At 53.6% G+C, this 19,578-nt stretch overlaps 1 protein-coding gene across 3 annotated transcripts in view; it reads left to right on the plus strand.

Moving 5' to 3' along the window:
• The window catches only part of lrrk1 (leucine-rich repeat kinase 1), a 331,059-nt gene extending 314,086 nt beyond the window's left edge, over window positions 1-16,973 (plus strand). For all 3 annotated transcript variants that reach the window (XM_079247905.1, XM_079247906.1, XM_079247907.1), the window contains 2 exons: window positions 842-943; window positions 14,498-16,973. In XM_079247905.1, the coding sequence (XP_079104031.1) occupies window positions 842-943; window positions 14,498-14,675 (280 nt within the window). In that variant the 3' untranslated portion in view covers window positions 14,676-16,973. The remainder of the gene's footprint in view (window positions 1-841; window positions 944-14,497) is intronic.
• Window positions 16,974-19,578: the final 2,605 nt, after the last annotated feature.

Below are 19,578 nucleotides of genomic sequence, written 5' to 3' on the forward strand. Positions count from 1 at the left end.
GAGACTGTCCTCTAGATGTCTCCAGGTCAGAGGGGTAGAGACTGTCCTCTAGATGTCTCCAGGTCAGAGGGGTAGGGACTGTCCTCTAGATGTTTCCAGGTCAGAGGGGCAGGGACTGTCCTCTAGATGTCTCCAGGTCAGAGGGGTAGGGACTGTCCTCTAGATGTTTCCAGGTCAGAGCGGTAGGGACTGTCCTCTAGATGTCTCCAGGTCAGAGGGGTAGGGACTGTCCTCTAGATGTCTCCAGGTCAGAGGGGTAGGGACTGTCCTCTAGATGTCTCCAGGTCAGAGGGGTAGGGACTGTCCTCTAGATGTCTCCAGGTCAGAGGGGTAGGGACTGTCCTCTAGATGTCTCCAGGTCAGAGGCGTAGAGACTGTCCTCTAGATGTCTCCAGGTCAGAGGGGTAGGGACTGTCCTCTAGATGTCTCCAGGTCAGAGGGGTAGAGACTGTCCTCTAGATGTCTCCAGGTCAGAGGGGTAGGGACAGTCCTCTAGATGTCTCCAGGTCAGAGGGGCAGGGACTGTCCTCTAGATGTCCCCAGAGGCGTAGGGACTGTCCTCTAGACGTCTCCAGGTCAGAGGGGTGAGGACTGTCCTATAGATGTCTCCAGAGGTTTAGGGACTGTCCTCTAGATGTCTCCACAAGGGTAGGGACTGTCCTCTAGATGTCTCCAGAGGTTTAGGAACTGTCCTCTAGATGTCTCAAGAGTGGTAGGGACAGTCCTCTAGATGTCTCCAGAAGGGTAGGGACAGTCCTCTAGATGTCTCCAGAATGGTAGGGACTGTCCTCTAGATGTCTTCCTGTGTGTCAGACTGAATCCTGATTGGTTCCTTCTGCAGACGACGAGGCGACGTGATCATCATTGAAATGCAGTCACAAGGAGATCAGCTGAGGGGGTGTGTCATTGCTGTGCTCCGCCCACCTGGACTTTCCTTTCTCGGGTAAGACCCCGTCCCGTAGAACAGGGAGCCGAACTCATCTTAGTTTAGGTTTCACTGTGTCAGACCAGAAAATGACGAAACATCTCAATTTTAGTTGAACAAAGACGAACAAAGTTCTTCCTCAGGAGGTAAAGAACCGTCCTCGTCGCTGACATGATGAACATGAAGTTTCTATACACACACACACACACACAAGGGAGCAGAAGCACAGTTTATTTATATATATATATATATATATATATATATATATATATATATATATATAGGTTATATATATATATATATATATAGGTTATATATATATATATATATATAGGTTATATATATATATATATATATAGGTTATATATATATATATATATATATATATATATATATATATATATATATATATAGGCTATATATATATATATATATATATAGGCTATATATATATATATATATATATATATATATATATATATATATATATATATATATAACCTATATATATATATATATATATATATATATATAGCCTATATATATATATATATATATATAGGCTATATATATATATATATATATATATATATATAGGTTATATATATATATATATATATATATATATATATATATATATATATATATAGGTTATATATATATAGGTTATATATATATACATATATATATATGTATATATATATATATATATATAGGTTATATATATATAGGTTATATATATATATATATATATATATATATATATATATATATATATATATATATATATATATATATATATAGGTTATATATATATAGGTTATATATATGTGTATATAATAAGTCATAAGTAGTAGTTATTAGTAATTAGTAGTAGTTGGTAGTAGTCGGCAGTAGTGACTAGAAGTTGGTAGTTGTCGGTAGTAGTTGGTTGTAGTTGGAAGTAGTTCGTAGTTGTTGGTAGTAGTGAGTAGGAGTCGGTACTAGTGACTAGTAGTCGGTAGTTGTCGGTAATAGTTGGTAGTAGTCTGTAGTAGTGAGTAGGAGTCGGCAATAGTCGGTAGTAGTGACTAGTAGTCGGTAGTTGTCGGTAGTAGTGAGTAGTAGTCGGCAGTAGTCGGTAGTAGTCGGTAGTAGTGAGTAGTTGTCAGTAGTAGTTAGTAGTAGTGAGTAGTAGTTGGTAGTAGTGGGTAGTAGTTGGTAGTAGTGAGTAGTAGTTGGTAGTAGTTAGTAGTAGTTGGTAGTAGTGAGTAGTAGTTGGTAGGAGTGAGTAGTAGTTGGTAGTAGTTGGTAGTAATTAGTAGTAGTTGGTAGGAGTGAGTAGTAGTTGGTAGTAGTTGGTAGTTGTTGGTAGTAGTTAGTAGTGAGTAGTAGTTGGTGGTAGTGAGTAGTAGTTGGTAGTATTGAGTAGTAGTTGGTAGTAGTGAGTAGTTGTCAGTAGTAGTTAGTAGTAGTGAGTAGTAGTTGGTAGTAGTGAGTAGTAGTGGGTAGTAGTTGGTAGTAGTTGGTAGTAGTGAGTAGTAGTTGGTAGTAGTTGGTAGTAGTGAGTAGTAGTTGGTAGTAGTTAGTAGTAGTTGGTAGTAGTGAGTAGTAGTTGGTAGGAGTGAGTAGTAGTTGGTAGTAGTTGGTAGTAATTAGTAGTAGTTGGTAGGAGTGAGTAGTTGTCAGTAGTAGTTAGTAGTAGTGAGTAGTAGTTGGTAGTAGTGAGTAGTAGTGGGTAGTAGTTGGTAGTAGTTGGTAGTAGTTGGTAGTAGTGAGTAGTAGTTGGTAGTAGTTGGTAGTAGTGAGTAGTAGTTGGTAGTAGTTGGTAGTAGTGAGTAGTAGTTGGTAGGAGTGAGTAGTAGTTGGTAGTAATTAGTAGTAGTTGGTAGGAGTGAGTAGTAGTTGGTAGTAGTTGGTAGTTGTTGGTAGTAGTTAGTAGTGAGTAGTAGTTGGTGGTAGTGAGTAGTAGTTGGTAGTATTGAGTAGTAGTTGGTAGTAGTGAGTAGTAGTTGATAGTAGTCTGTAGTAGTTCGTAGTAGTTAGTAGTAGTTGGAAGTAGTTGGTAGTAGTCTGTAGTAGTGAATAGTAGTTGGTAGTAGTCTGTAGTAGTTGGTAGTAGTTAGTAGTAGTTGGTAGGAGTGAGTAGTAGTTGGTAGTAGTTGGTAGTAGTGAGTAGTAGTTGGTAGTAGTTGGTAGTAGTGAGTAGTAGTTGGTAGTAGTTAGTAGTAGTTGGTAGTAGTGAGTAGTAGTTGGTAGTAGTTGGTAGTTGTTGGTAGTAGTTAGTAGTGAGTAGTAGTTGGTGGTAGTGAGTAGTAGTTGGTAGTATTGAGTAGTAGTTGGTAGTATTGAGTAGTAGTTGGTAGTAGTGAGTAGTAGTTGATAGTAGTCTGTAGTAGTTCGTAGTAGTTAGTAGTAGTTGGAAGTAGTTGGTAGTAGTCTGTAGTAGTGAGTAGTAGTTGGTAGTAGTCTGTAGTAGTTGGTAGTAGTTAGTAGTAGTTGGAAGTAGTTGGTAGTAGTGAGTAGTAGTTGGTAGTAGTTAGTAGTAGTTGGTAGTAGTGAGAAGTAGTTGGTAGTAGTTGGTAGTAGTTGGTAGTAGTGAGTAGTAGTTGGTAGTAGTTAGTAGTAGTGAGTAGTAGTTGGTAGTAGTTGGTAGTAGTGAGTAGTAGTTGGTAGTAGTTAGTAGTAGTTGGTAGTAGTGAGAAGTAGTTGGTAGTAATTAGTAGTAGTCGGCAGTAGTCGGTAGTAGTCGGTAGTAGTGAGTAGTTGTCAGTAGTAGTTAGTAGTAGTGAGTAGTAGTTGGTAGTAGTGAGTAGTAGTGGGTAGTAGTTGGTAGTAGTGAGTAGTAGTTGGTAGTAGTTAGTAGTAGTTGGTAGTAGTGAGTAGTAGTTGGTAGGAGTGAGTAGTAGTTGGTAGTAGTTGGTAGTAATTAGTAGTAGTTGGTAGGAGTAAGTAGTAGTTGGTAGTAGTTGGTAGTTGTTGGTAGTAGTTAGTAGTGAGTAGTAGTTGGTGGTAGTGAGTAGTAGTTGGTAGTATTGAGTAGTAGTTGGTAGTAGTGAGTAGTTTTCAGTAGTAGTTAGTAGTAGTGAGTAGTAGTTGGTAGTAGTGAGTAGTAGTGGGTAGTAGTTGGTAGTAGTTGGTAGTAGTTGGTAGTAGTGAGTAGTAGTTGGTAGTAGTTGGTAGTAGTGAGTAGTAGTTGGTAGTAGTTAGTAGTAGTTGGTAGTAGTGAGTAGTAGTTGGTAGGAGTGAGTAGTAGTTGGTAGTAGTTAGTAGTAGTTGGTAGTAGTGAGTAGTAGTTGGTAGGAGTGAGTAGTAGTTGGTAGTAGTTGGTAGTAATTAGTAGTAGTTGGTAGGAGTGAGTAGTAGTTGGTAGTAGTTGGTAGTTGTTGGTAGTAGTTAGTAGTGAGTAGTAGTTGGTGGTAGTGAGTAGTAGTTGGTAGTATTGAGTAGTAGTTGGTAGTAGTGAGTAGTTGTCAGTAGTAGTTAGTAGTAGTGAGTAGTAGTTGGTAGTAGTGAGTAGTAGTGGGTAGTAGTTGGTAGTAGTTGGTAGTAGTGAGTAGTAGTTGGTAGTAGTTGGTAGTAGTGAGTAGTAGTTGGTAGTAGTTAGTAGTAGTTGGTAGTAGTGAGTAGTAGTTGGTAGGAGTGAGTAGTAGTTGGTAGTAGTTGGTAGTAATTAGTAGTAGTTGGTAGGAGTGAGTAGTTGTCAGTAGTAGTTAGTAGTAGTGAGTAGTAGTTGGTAGTAGTGAGTAGTAGTGGGTAGTAGTTGGTAGTAGTTGGTAGTAGTGAGTAGTAGTTGGTAGTAGTTGGTAGTAGTGAGTAGTAGTTGGTAGTAGTTGGTAGTAGTGAGTAGTAGTTGGTAGGAGTGAGTAGTAGTTGGTAGTAATTAGTAGTAGTTGGTAGGAGTGAGTAGTAGTTGGTAGTAGTTGGTAGTTGTTGGTAGTAGTTAGTAGTGAGTAGTAGTTGGTGGTAGTGAGTAGTAGTTGGTAGTATTGAGTAGTAGTTGGTAGTAGTGAGTAGTAGTTGATAGTAGTCTGTAGTAGTTCGTAGTAGTTAGTAGTAGTTGGAAGTAGTTGGTAGTAGTCTGTAGTAGTGAGTAGTAGTTGGTAGTAGTCTGTAGTAGTTGGTAGTAGTTAGTAGTAGTTGGTAGGAGTGAGTAGTAGTTGGTAGTAGTTGGTAGTAGTGAGTAGTAGTTGGTAGTAGTTGGTAGTAGTGAGTAGTAGTTGGTAGTAGTTAGTAGTAGTTGGTAGTAGTGAGTAGTAGTTGGTAGTAGTTGGTAGTTGTTGGTAGTAGTTAGTAGTGAGTAGTAGTTGGTGGTAGTGAGTAGTAGTTGGTAGTATTGAGTAGTAGTTGGTAGTATTGAGTAGTAGTTGGTAGTAGTGAGTAGTAGTTGATAGTAGTCTGTAGTAGTTCGTAGTAGTTAGTAGTAGTTGGAAGTAGTTGGTAGTAGTCTGTAGTAGTGAGTAGTAGTTGGTAGTAGTCTGTAGTAGTTGGTAGTAGTTAGTAGTAGTTGGAAGTAGTTGGTAGTAGTGAGTAGTAGTTGGTAGTAGTTAGTAGTAGTTGGTAGTAGTGAGAAGTAGTTGGTAGTAGTTGGTAGTAGTTGGTAGTAGTGAGTAGTAGTTGGTAGTAGTTAGTAGTAGTGAGTAGTAGTTGGTAGTAGTTGGTAGTAGTGAGTAGTAGTTGGTAGTAGTTAGTAGTAGTTGGTAGTAGTGAGAAGTAGTTGGTAGTAATTAGTAGTAGTCGGCAGTAGTCGGTAGTAGTCGGTAGTAGTGAGTAGTTGTCAGTAGTAGTTAGTAGTAGTGAGTAGTAGTTGGTAGTAGTGAGTAGTAGTGGGTAGTAGTTGGTAGTAGTGAGTAGTAGTTGGTAGTAGTGAGTAGTAGTTGGTAGTAGTTAGTAGTAGTTGGTAGTAGTGAGTAGTAGTTGGTAGGAGTGAGTAGTAGTTGGTAGTAGTTGGTAGTAATTAGTAGTAGTTGGTAGGAGTAAGTAGTAGTTGGTAGTAGTTGGTAGTTGTTGGTAGTAGTTAGTAGTGAGTAGTAGTTGGTGGTAGTGAGTAGTAGTTGGTAGTATTGAGTAGTAGTTGGTAGTAGTGAGTAGTTGTCAGTAGTAGTTAGTAGTAGTGAGTAGTAGTTGGTAGTAGTGAGTAGTAGTGGGTAGTAGTTGGTAGTAGTTGGTAGTAGTTGGTAGTAGTGAGTAGTAGTTGGTAGTAGTGAGTAGTAGTTGGTAGTAGTGAGTAGTAGTGGGTAGTAGTTGGTAGTAGTTGGTAGTAGTTGGTAGTAGTGAGTAGTAGTTGGTAGTAGTTAGTAGTAGTTGGTAGTAGTGAGTAGTAGTTGGTAGGAGTGAGTAGTAGTTGGTAGTAGTTGGTAGTAATTAGTAGTAGTTGGTAGGAGTGAGTAGTAGTTGGTAGTAGTTGGTAGTTGTTGGTAGTAGTTAGTAGTGAGTAGTAGTTGGTGGTAGTGAGTAGTAGTTGGTAGTATTGAGTAGTAGTTGGTAGTAGTGAGTAGTAGTTGATAGTAGTCTGTAGTAGTTCGTAGTAGTTAGTAGTAGTTGGAAGTAGTTGGTAGTAGTCTGTAGTAGTGAGTAGTAGTTGGTAGTAGTCTGTAGTAGTTGGTAGTAGTTAGTAGTAGTTGGTAGGAGTGAGTAGTAGTTGGTAGTAGTGAGTAGTAGTTGGTAGTAGTTGGTAGTAGTGAGTAGTAGTTGGTAGTAGTTAGTAGTAGTTGGTAGTAGTGAGAAGTAGTTGGTAGTAATTAGTAGTAGTTGGTAGGAGTGAGTAGTAGTTGGTAGTAGTTGGTAGTTGTTGGTAGTAGTTAGTAGTGAGTAGTAGTTGGTGGTAGTGAGTAGTAGTTGGTAGTATTGAGTAGTAGTTGGTAGTATTGAGTAGTAGTTGGTAGTAGTGAGTAGTAGTTGATAGTAGTCTGTAGTAGTTCGTAGTAGTTAGTAGTAGTTGGAAGTAGTTGGTAGTAGTCTGTAGTAGTGAGTAGTAGTTGGTAGTAGTCTGTAGTAGTTGGTAGTAGTTAGTAGTAGTTGGAAGTAGTTGGTAGTAGTCTGTAGTAGTTCGTAGTAGTTGGTAGTAGTGAGTAGTAGTTGGTAGTAGTTGGTGGTAGTGAGTAGTAGTTGGTGGTAGTGAGTAGTAGTTGGTAGTAGTCTGTAGTAGTTCGTAGTAGTTTGTAGTAGTTGGTAGTAGTGAGTAGTAGTTGGTAGTAGTGAGTAGTAGTTGGTAGTTGTGGGTAGTAGTGAGTAGTAGTGAGTAGTAGTTGGTGGTAGTGAGTAGTAGTTGGTAGTAGTTAGTAGTAGTTGGTAGGAGTGAGTAGTAGTTGGTAGTAGTCTGTAGTAGTTGGAAGTAGTTGGTAGTTGTTGGTAGTAGTGAGTAGTAGTGAGTAGTAGTTGGTGGTAGTGAGTAGTAGTTGGTAGTATTGAGTAGTAGTTGGTAGTAGTTGGTAGTAGTTAGTAGTAGTTGGTAGTAGTGAGTAGTAGTTGGTAGGAGTGAGTAGTAGTTGGTAGTAGTGAGTAGTAGTTGGTAGGAGTGAGTAGTAGTTGGTAGTAGTTAGTAGTAGTTGGTAGTAGTTAGTAGTAGTTAGTAGTAGTTGGTAGGAGTGAGTCGTAGGTGGTAGTAGTTGGTAGTAGTGAGTAGTAGTTGGTAGTTGTTGGTAGTTGTGAGTAGTAGTTGGTAGTTGTTGGTAGTAGTTGGTAGTTGTTGGTAGTAGTGAGTAGTAGTTTGTAGTTGTTGGTAGTAGTTGGTAGTAGTGAGTAGTAGTTGGTAGTAGTTGGTAGTTATTGGTAGTAGTGAGTAGCAGTTGGTAGTTGTTGGTAGTAGTTTGTAGTTTTTGGTAGTAGTTGGTAGTAGTGAGTAGTAGTTGGTAGTAGTTTGTAGTTGTTGGTAGTAGTTGGTAGTAGTGAGTAGTAGTTGGTAGTAGTTTGTAGTTGTTGGTAGTAGTTGGTAGTAGTGAGTAGTAGTTGGTAGTAGTTTGTAGTGTTTGGTAGTAGTTGGTAGTAGTGAGTAGTAGTTGGTAGTAGTGAGTAGTAGTTGGTAGTAGTTGGTAGTAGTTGGTAGTAGTGAGTAGTAGTTGGTAGTAGTGAGTAGTAGTTGGTAGTAGTTGGTAGTAGTGAGTAGTTGTTGGTAGTAGTTGGTAGTAGTGAGTAGTAGTTGGTAGTAGTTGGTAGTAGTTGGCTGCTATCAGCCGTCCGATGCTGTCATGTTGCTGTGTCTGCAGTAGCAAACGTCCTCCACCAGAGGGCAGAACCGTGTGGAATGTGCCATGACCCTCCGCTCTGCGTGGGGTGAGAACATTTCTCCGGCCAACAGTCTTTGAGGCGGCGGCTTCGGTTTGTTTCCAGTTAGAAAGGAGAGCAAAGTGTCTGAAACAAGGAGGAAAGAGAAACCGCCTCCAGCCTGATGTTTTATGTAGGAAATGAAACATCTCTGTTGTGTTCAGAGAAGCGAAGCAGGAGCAGAAACTCCTCCTCCTGGACGTGTTCACACATGTCGGTGTGTACTCGTGGTTGTGTATTGATCGTCTGTCGCTAACGTCAGACAGAAACGCCACAGAACAATATGTCCATGTCCCGGGTTTCTACAGAAATCCCTCCTCCGGTTCCTGTACTTACTGCTGCCGAGCGTCTGGCTGCAGCTGCAGACAGGCTGACGTCGACGTGACGGCTTCCCGCCAGGAGGCCACGCCTCGGCTCAGGAGGAGAGGGATTCATCTCCAAACATCTGGACCACTGCTGGAGAGGAGCAGGCCGGCCCACCACGAACCCCCGACCCACCAGAAACCCCCGACCCACCAGAAACCCCCGACCCACCACGAACCCCCCGACCCACCACGAACCCCGACCCACCACGAACCCCCCGACCCACCACGAACCCCCCGACCCACCAGAAACCCCCGACCCACCACGAACCCCCCGACCCACCACGAACCCCCCGACCCACCACGAACCCCGACCCACCACGAACCCCCCGACCCACCACGAACCCCCCGACCCACCACGAACCCCGACCCACCACGAACCCCGACCCACCACGAACCCCCCGACCCACCACGAACCCCGACCCACCACGAACCCCCCGACCCACCACGAACCCCCCGACCCACCACGAACCCCCCGACCCACCAGAACCCCCCGACCCACCAGAACCCCCCGACCCACCACTACCCCCAACCCACCAGAACCCCCCGACCCACCAGAACCCCCCGACCCACCACTACCCCCCGACCCACCACTACCCCCCGACCCACCAGAAACCCCGACCCACCAGAAACCCCGACCCACCACGAACCCCCCGACCCACCAGAACCCCCCGACCCACCACAACCCCCCGACCCACCACTACCCCCAACCCACCAGAACCCCCCGACCCACCAGAACCCCCCGACCCACCACTACCCCCCGACCCACCAGAAACCCCGACCCACCAGAAACCCCGACCCACCACGAACCCCCCGACCCACCACGAACCCCCCGACCCACCAGAACCCCCCGACCCACCACAACCCCCCGACCCACCACGAACCCCCCGACCCACCAGAAACCCCGACCCACCACGAACCCCCCGACCCACCAGAACCCCCCGACCCACCACTACCCCCCCGACCCACCAGAACCCCCCGACCCACCACTACCCCCGACCCACCACTACCCCCAACCCACCAGAACCCCCCGACCCACCACAAACCCCCCGACCCACCAGAAACCCCGACCCACCACGAACCCCCCGACCCACCAGAACCCCCCGACCCACCACAACCCCCCGACCCACCACGAACCCCCCGACCCACCAGAAACCCCGACCCACCACGAACCCCCCGACCCACCAGAAACCCCGACCCACCACGAACCCCGACCCACCACGAACCCCCCGACCCACCAGAAACCCCGACCCACCACGAACCCCGACCCACCACGAACCCCCCGACCCACCAGAACCCCCCGACCCACCACGAACCCCCCGACCCACCAGAACCCCCCGACCCACCACGAACCCCCCGACCCACCAGAACCCCCCGACCCACCACAACCCCCCGACCCACCACTACCCCCAACCCACCAGAACCCCCCGACCCACCAGAACCCCCCGACCCACCACTACCCCCCGACCCACCAGAAACCCCGACCCACCAGAAACCCCGACCCACCACGAACCCCCCGACCCACCACGAACCCCCCGACCCACCAGAACCCCCCGACCCACCACAACCCCCCGACCCACCACGAACCCCCCGACCCACCAGAAACCCCGACCCACCACGAACCCCCCGACCCACCAGAACCCCCCGACCCACCACTACCCCCCCGACCCACCAGAACCCCCCGACCCACCACTACCCCCGACCCACCACTACCCCCAACCCACCAGAACCCCCCGACCCACCACAAACCCCCCGACCCACCAGAAACCCCGACCCACCACGAACCCCCCGACCCACCAGAACCCCCCGACCCACCACAACCCCCCGACCCACCACGAACCCCCCGACCCACCAGAAACCCCGACCCACCACGAACCCCCCGACCCACCAGAAACCCCGACCCACCACGAACCCCGACCCACCACGAACCCCCCGACCCACCAGAAACCCCGACCCACCACGAACCCCGACCCACCACGAACCCCCCGACCCACCAGAACCCCCCGACCCACCACGAACCCCCCGACCCACCAGAACCCCCCGACCCACCACGAACCCCCCGACCCACCAGAACCCCCCGACCCACCACAACCCCCCGACCCACCACTACCCCCAACCCACCAGAACCCCCCGACCCACCAGAACCCCCCGACCCACCACTACCCCCCGACCCACCAGAAACCCCGACCCACCAGAAACCCCGACCCACCACGAACCCCCCGACCCACCACGAACCCCCCGACCCACCAGAACCCCCCGACCCACCACAACCCCCCGACCCACCACGAACCCCCCGACCCACCAGAAACCCCGACCCACCACGAACCCCCCGACCCACCAGAACCCCCCGACCCACCACTACCCCCCCGACCCACCAGAACCCCCCGACCCACCACTACCCCCGACCCACCACTACCCCCAACCCACCAGAACCCCCCGACCCACCACGAACCCCCCGACCCACCAGAAACCCCGACCCACCACGAACCCCCCGACCCACCAGAAACCCCGACCCACCACGAACCCCCCGACCCACCACGAACCCCCCGACCCACCAGAAACCCCGACCCACCACGAACCCCGACCCACCACGAACCCCCCGACCCACCAGAACCCCCCGACCCACCACGAACCCCCCGACCCACCAGAACCCCCCGACCCACCACGAACCCCCCGACCCACCACGAACCCCCCGACCCACCAGAAACCCCGACCCACCACGAACCCCGACCCACCACGAACCCCCCGACCCACCAGAGCCCCCCGACCCACCACTTCCCCCAACCCACCAGAACCCCCCCCCCCCCCCCCCGACCCACCAGAAACCCCAACCCACCAGAAACCCCGACCCACCACGAACCCCCCGACCCACCAGAAACCCCGACCCACCACGAACCCCCCGACCCACCAGAAACCCCGACCCACCACGAACCCCCCGACCCACCAGAACCCCCCGACCCACCACAACCCCCCGACCCACCACGAACCCCCCGACCCACCACGAACCCCCCGACCCACCAGAACCCCCCGACCCACCAGAAACCCCGACCCACCACGAACCCCCCGACCCACCAGAAACCCCGACCCACCACGAACCCCCCGACCCACCAGAAACCCCGACCCACCACGAACCCCCCGACCCACCAGAACCCCCCGACCCACCACAACCCCCCGACCCACCACGAACCCCCCGACCCACCACGAACCCCCCGACCCACCACGAACCCCCCGACCCACCAGAACCCCCCGACCCACCAGAACCCCCCGACCCACCAGAAACCCCCGACCCACCACGAACCCCAACCCACCAGAACCCCCCGACCCACCACGAACCCCCCGACCCACCAGAAACTCCGACCCACCACGAACCCCCCGACCCACCACGAACCCCGACCCACCACGAACCCCCCGACCCACCACGAACCCCCCGACCCACCAGAAACCCCGACCCACCACGAACCCCCCGACCCACCAGAACCCCGACCCACCACGAACCCCCCGACCCACCACGAACCCCCCGACCCACCAGAACCCCGACCCACCACGAACCCCCCGACCCACCAGAACCCCCCGATCCACCACGAACCCCCCGACCCACCACGAACCCCCCGACCCACCAGAACCCCCCGATCCACCACGAACCCCCCGACCCACCAGAACCCCCCGACCCACCACTACCCCCCCGACCCAGCAGAACCCCCCGACCCACCACTACCCCCCCGACCCACCACGAACCCCCCGACCCACCAGAAACCCCGACCCACCACGAACCCTGACCCACCACGAACCCCGACCCACCACGAACCCCCCGACCCACCAGAAACCCCGACCCACCACGAACCCTGACCCACCACGAACCCTGACCCACCAGAACCCCCCGACCCACCACTACCCCCAACCCACCAGAACCCCCCGACCCACCAGAACCCCCCGACCCACCAGAAACCCCGACCCACCACGAACCCCCCGACCCACCAGAAACCCCGACCCACCACGAACCCCCCGACCCACCAGAACCCCCCGACCCACCACAACCCCCCGACCCACCACGAACCCCCCGACCCACCAGAAACCCCGACCCACCACGAACCCCGACCCACCAGAACCCCCCGACCCACCAGAAACCCCGACCCACCACGAACCCCCCGACCCACCAGAAACCCCGACCCACCACGAACCCCCCGACCCACCAGAAACCCCGACCCACCACGAACCCCCCGACCCACCAGAACCCCCCGACCCACCACAACCCCCCGACCCACCACGAACCCCCCGACCCACCACGAACCCCCCGACCCACCAGAACCCCCCGACCCACCAGAACCCCCCGACCCACCAGAAACCCCCGACCCACCACGAACCCCAACCCACCAGAACCCCCCGACCCACCACGAACCCCCCGACCCACCAGAAACCCCGACCCACCACGAACCCCCCGACCCACCAGAACCCCGACCCACCACGAACCCCCCGACCCACCACGAACCCCGACCCACCACGAACCCCCCGACCCACCAGAACCCCGACCCACCACGAACCCCCCGACCCACCACGAACCCCGACCCACCACGAACCCCCCGACCCACCAGAACCCCGACCCACCACGAACCCCCCGACCCACCAGAACCCCCCGATCCACCACGAACCCCCCGACCCACCACGAACCCCCCGACCCACCAGAACCCCCCGATCCACCACGAACCCCCCGACCCACCAGAACCCCCCGACCCACCACTACCCCCCCGACCCAGCAGAACCCCCCGACCCACCACTACCCCCCCGACCCACCAGAAACCCCGACCCACCACGAACCCTGACCCACCACGAACCCTGACCCACCAGAACCCCCCGACCCACCACTACCCCCAACCCACCAGAACCCCCCGACCCACCAGAACCCCCCGACCCACCAGAAACCCCGACCCACCACGAACCCCCCGACCCACCAGAACCCCCCGACCCACCACAACCCCCCGACCCACCACGAACCCCCCGACCCACCAGAAACCCCGACCCACCACGAACCCCCCGACCCACCAGAACCCCCCGACCCACCACAACCCCCCGACCCACCAGAAACCCCGACCCACCACGAACCCCGACCCACCACGAACCCCCCGACCCACCACGAACCCCCCGACCCACCAGAAACCCCGACCCACCACGAACCCCGACCCACCACGAACCCCGACCCACCACGAACCCCCCGACCCACCACGAACCCCGACCCACCACGAACCCCCCGACCCACCACGAACCCCCCGACCCACCACGAACCCCCCGACCCACCAGAAACCCCGACCCACCACGAACCCCGACCCACCACGAACCCCCCGACCCACCAGAACCCCCCGACCCACCACGAACCCCCCGACCCACCAGAACCCCCCGACCCACCAGAACCCCCCGACCCACCAGAAACCCCGACCCACCACTACCCCCCGACCCACCACGAACCCCCCGACCCACCAGAACCCCCCGACCCACCACTACCCCCCCGACCCACCAGAACCCCCCGACCCACCAGAACCCCCCGACCCACCACGAACCCCCCAACCCACCAGAACCCCCCGACCCACCACGAACCCCGACCCACCACGAACCCCCCGACCCACCAGAGCCCCCCGACCCACCACGAACCCCGACCCACCAGAAACCCCGACCCACCACGAACCCCCCGACCCACCAGAAACCCCGACCCACCACGAACCCCGACCCACCACGAACCCCCCGACCCACTACAACCCCCGACCCACCACGAACCCCGACCCACCACGAACCCCCCGACCCACCAGTTTAAAAGACCGTCCGTCCCAGTTCCTCCAGTTTCTCTGTAAGCAGACCACCTCCCACTCGGGCAGTGTCCTGGTGAGCTGATGAAGGAGCTGCTTCCTGGAATCCCTCCCCCATCTTCCAGGATTCCCAGTCCTTCCCTCCCCCTGACCCATGTCTCCTTCTCCCTCTCCAGGACCCTGCAGGAAGCGGCTCTGCTGACCAAAGACACGGTTGTATGCGGCTTCCGGAAGGAAACCTCGGAGTGGTGCCTGGTCGTCTGGAGGGCCTGGGGCAGCTCCGAGCTGGAAGTCTTCTACCGGTCCTACGAGGAGCTGGGCCGCTTGGAGTCCAGCATGAGGAGGAGAAGGTAGCTGCTGGGTGGCGGCGTGGAGGCGGGGCCAAGGGGATTCCAGACCGCCATGCTGCTCCCATCACTACCAGTATGTCTGGTCTGGGAGGTGAAACGCTGCGTACAAACCTCTGCTGTGAGGATGAGGAGGATGACAGACAAAGCGCAGCAGGATCTTCCTCTCTGGCATGAATCCACCCAGTTGTCCCACTTTGTCTGCATCCAGTCATCCTCTGTTTCCTCTGCAGCTTCCAGCAACACAAAACCTCCATCTGGACCAGAACCGGGAGGGAAAACCTCCATCAGGACCAGAACCGGGAGGGAAAACCTCCATCAGGACCAGAACCGGGAGGGAAAACCTCCATCTGGACCAGAACCGGGAGGGAAAACCTCCATCTGGACCAGAACCGGGAGGGAAAACCTCCATCAGGACCAGAACCGGGAGGGAAAACCTCCATCTGGACCAGAACCGGGATCATGAAGTAACTGGTTTCTGTGTCCCAGTTCAGGGTCTGCTCAGTGGGAAGTGTGTCAGAGTTCTGCAGGAACCACGTTGGAATTTCTCCTGAAGCAACGACAGGATGAAGAGAGGAGCAGAACCCAGAACACATGACTGGAACTGGTGGAAGCTGCTGGAGGAACTGGTTTAACTGGTCCCAGTTGCACCTGAACCGTCTGAACTGAGAGCTGTGATCCAGATGGATTTTCCGTTTCCATCCAGCAGTAACTGGTATTACTGGTCTTTCTGTATTCCAGTAAACCTCCTGCACGTTGCTTGTGGTGGCATGACGGACACACTGGGGACCAGTGCAGCATCATACTGGTTTCCTGTTTGCAGGATCATCATTATTCTTAGATACACTATTCACAAAAAGTTAGGGATATTCAGCTTTTGGGTGAAATTTCACAACAAGCCTAAAATGCATTCAAACCTGTACAGGTGAACTTAATGTGATCTTCTCTAAGCTTTTAAATGCACATGTCCAACTGTTAAATGTTTCAATAAATTTTGCACAAGTTGCTGTTCTCTAACAAGGAGCTTAACGGCAAAAATCACGGCAAGTGTGTGATCCTTGAATTGACCAATAAATGTCCTGGTTCAATTAGAGCTGGTGTTTAAACAGTTGTCCTCATCATGCTGTTCACATTTTGACATCATGAGACCAAGACGACACCTAACAATGGAACAACAGTCCCTTGCCGTTGCCATGCTTCAAACAGGACATTCTCAGAAAGAAGTGGCCACTGAGCTTGGAGTGTCACAGAGTGTCATCAGCAGGTTGCAACAGAGATATGGAGAGACTGGAAGAGTCACAGAAAGGCCTAGAAGTGGACGTCCTTTGGCCACATCCCGTGCTGATGACCGCTACATTGTGAACACTGCCCTGAGAAACCGGATGATGAATGCCACTCAACTCCAGGCACGTTTAAGAGAGGTGAGAGGCACCCAAGTGTCACGTTAGACCATTCCAAACCGTTTCCATCAGCGTGGTCTGCGTGCTAGACGACCTGCACGGGTACCTGACCACACCACCAGGCACAGGCATCATCGTCTTGCATGGGCCAGGGAGCATTTACGCTGGACGAGGAACCAGTGGGCCTCAGTGCTGTTCTCTGATGAAAGTCGATTCACACTGAGCAGAAATGATGGCCGGCAACGATGTTGGAGACGTCAGGGAGAGCGCTATGCATCAGCCACTGTTGTCACCAGGCCAGCTTTTGGTGGTGGCGGTGTTACAGTGTGGGCAGGGGTGTCCACTTGGTACAGAACTGCCCTACACTTTGTGAATGGTACAGTGACAAGCCCATACTACCTGAATAACATCATTAATCCAGTGATTGTGCCCCTACATGAACAGCACAGGCCTAATTTCATCTTCATGGACGACAATGCTCCTGCTCATCGAGGCCGCATCATCAGGGAACGGCTGTTGGAGACTGGTGGACCTCAAATGGAACGGCCTGCACTCTCTCCAGACCTGAATCCCATTGAAAACCTGTGGGATCAGCTGAGCCGTCGTGTAGAGGCTCGAGACCCTGCACCCCAGAACCTCAATGACCTGAGGGCTGCCCTTCAAGAAGAGTGGGATGCCATGCCTCAGCAGGCAATAAGTTGCCTTGTGAACAGCATGAGACGTCGTTGTCAAGCTGTAATTGATGCTCAAGGGCACATGACCAGATATTGAGACGTTCACATTTTTTGTTGTGGTGTAACTACCATTGTTGTTACCTTTTGTGTTGAATGAATTTTTTGAGATGAGGAAATCAGTAGTGCATCCTTCTACTTAAATGTCTTACTTTTATGATATTATATCACTGTAGCATGAACATATTGCATTTTCCATAAATTTCACCTGAAAGCCAAATATCCCTAACTTTTTGTGAGTAGTGTATGTTTGAAAAGAAGTTGAAATAAAAAGTTTTTCTGTTAAAAGTGGAATTTTATTTTACAGTTCAGCAGCCAACATGAAAATGTGAAATTAAAATGACAAAATGTGGATTATGGATGGTAAACATTTCTTTTGTCAGCGCTGCCGGATGCATCTCTGGTGGACGACAACTGGACCAAACCAGTTTGTTTATACTGCCCTGATCAGACGTCAATAAGCAGCTAATAACATCATAACTTATCTGATTATTGTTCTGTGATTATCATGTCGAGGCTGAACAGGTGACCCGGTCTGGGACACCTGGCGGCTGTTGTCCAAAGACAAACTGAGGTTCAGTTCTACGGTGGAACAGATGACGGACTTTCTCCAAACACCTCAGGCTGAAAACGTTTAATCTGAAAGCGGATTTCCGGTTGCCATGGTGATTACTTCCAGCTGACACGGGAAGCGAAGCATGTTGCAGCTGAAGCTGCTGGATCAGAACCGTCTGGGCCGTTTTCTGTCTGATCCAGAACCAACAAAGAACCCGATTCCCGTCTGGTTTACCAGCTGGTTCTCCTGCAAACAGCTGTTTGAAGGCGACGTCCAGCTGGTTGGTTGTCTTCCTGGACCCTGACCCCATGGAGACGTCCTGCAGGACCTCTTCCTTCTTGTGTCAACATCTGCCCTGCAGTGAGGATGACGACGGTTCTGAGCCTTCATCTGATCTTAGAGAATCAGCAGCGTGTTGTTGTTGTTTGCTCATCAAACTTCTGTCACAATCTGATCTGTACTGACCTCCAGACTTCCTGCCTGAAAGGATGAAGTCACACCTGCAGGATGGAAGCCGCGACGTGTCGATCTTTAGGGTCAGGGAGCCGAGGTCACGGAGCCGGGGTCACGGAGCCGAGGTCACGGAGCCGGGGTCACGGAGCCGGGGTCAGGGAGCCGAGGTCACGGAGCCGAGGTCAAGGAGCCGGGGTCAAGGAGCCGGGGTCAGGGAGCCGAGGTCAGGGAGCCGGGGTCAGGGAGCCGAGGTCAGGGAGCCGAGGTCACGGAGCCGAGGTCACGGAGCCGGGGTCAGGGAGCCGAGGTCACGGAGCCGAGGTCAGGGAGCCGGGGTCAGGGAGCCGAGGTCACGGAGCCGAGGTCAGGGAGCCGAGGTCAAGGAGCCGGGGTCACGGAGCCGAGGTCACGGAGCCGGGGTCAAGGAGCCGGGGTCACGGAGCCGAGGTCACGGAGCCGGGGTCACGGAGCCGGGGTCACGGAGCCGGGGTCAAGGAGCCGGGGTCAGGGAGCCGAGGTCACGGAGCCGAGGTCAGGGAGCCGGGGTCAGGGAGCCGAGGTCACGGAGCCGAGGTCAGGGAGCCGAGGTCAAGGAGCCGGGGTCACGGAGCCGAGGTCACGGAGCCGGGGTCAAGGAGCCGGGGTCACGGAGCCGAGGTCACGGAGCCGGGGTCACGGAGCCGGGGTCACGGAGCCGGGGTCAAGGAGCCGGGGTCAGGGAGCCGAGGTCAGGGAGCCGGGGTCAAGGAGCCGGGGTCAAGGAGCCGGGGTCAGGGAGCCGAGGTCAGGGAGCCGAGGTCAGGGAGCCGAGGTCACGGAGCCGAGGTCAGGGAGCCGAGGTCAAGGAGCCGGGGTCAAGGAGCCGGGGTCAGGGAGCCGAGGTCAGGGAGCCGGGGTCAGGGAGCCGAGGTCAGGGAGCCGAGGTCAAGGAGCCGGGGTCAAGGAGCCGGGGTCAGGGAGCCGAGGTCAGGGAGCCGGGGTCACGGAGCCGAGGTCAGGGAGCCGAGGTCAAGGAGCCGGGGTCAGGGAGCCGAGGTCAGGGAGCCGAGGTCAAGGAGCCGGGGTCAGGGAGCCGAGGTCAAGGAGCCGGGGTCAGGGAGCCGAGGTCACGGAGCCGGGGTCAGGGAGCCGGGGTCACGGTGCCGGGGTCAGGGAGCCGGGGTCACGGAGCCGGGGTCACGGAGCCGGGGTCACGGAGCCGAGGTCAAGGAGCCGGGGTCAGGGAGCCGGGGTCAGGGAGCCGAGGTCACGGAGCCGGGGTCACGGAGCCGGGGTCACGGAGCCGAGGTCACGGAGCCGGGGTCAGGGAGCCGAGGTCACGGAGCCGGGGTCACGGAGCCGAGGTCACGGAGCCGGGGTCACGGAGCCGGGGTCAGGGAGCCGAGGTCACGGAGCCGAGGTCAAGGAGCCGGGGTCACGGAGCCGGGGTCAGGGAGCCGAGGTCAAGGAGCCGGGGTCACGGAGCCGGGGTCACGGAGCCGAGGTCACGGAGCCGGGGTCACGGAGCCGAGGTCACGGAGCCGGGGTCAGGGAGCCGAGGTCACGGAGCCGGGGTCACGGAGCCGGGGTCACGGAGCCGAGGTCAGGGAGCCGAGGTCACGGAGCCGAGGTCACGGAGCCGGGGTCAGGGAGCCGAGGTCACGGAGCCGGGGTCACGGAGCCGAGGTCAAGGAGCCGGGGTCAGGGAGCCGAGGTCACGGAGCCGGGGTCAGGGAGCCGGGGTCAGGGAGCCGAGGTCACGGAGCCGAGGTCACGGAGCCGGGGTCAGGG

This window comes from Telmatherina bonti (assembly GCF_933228915.1).
Source record: "Telmatherina bonti genome assembly, chromosome: 1".
NCBI lineage: Eukaryota > Metazoa > Chordata > Actinopteri > Atheriniformes > Telmatherinidae > Telmatherina > Telmatherina bonti.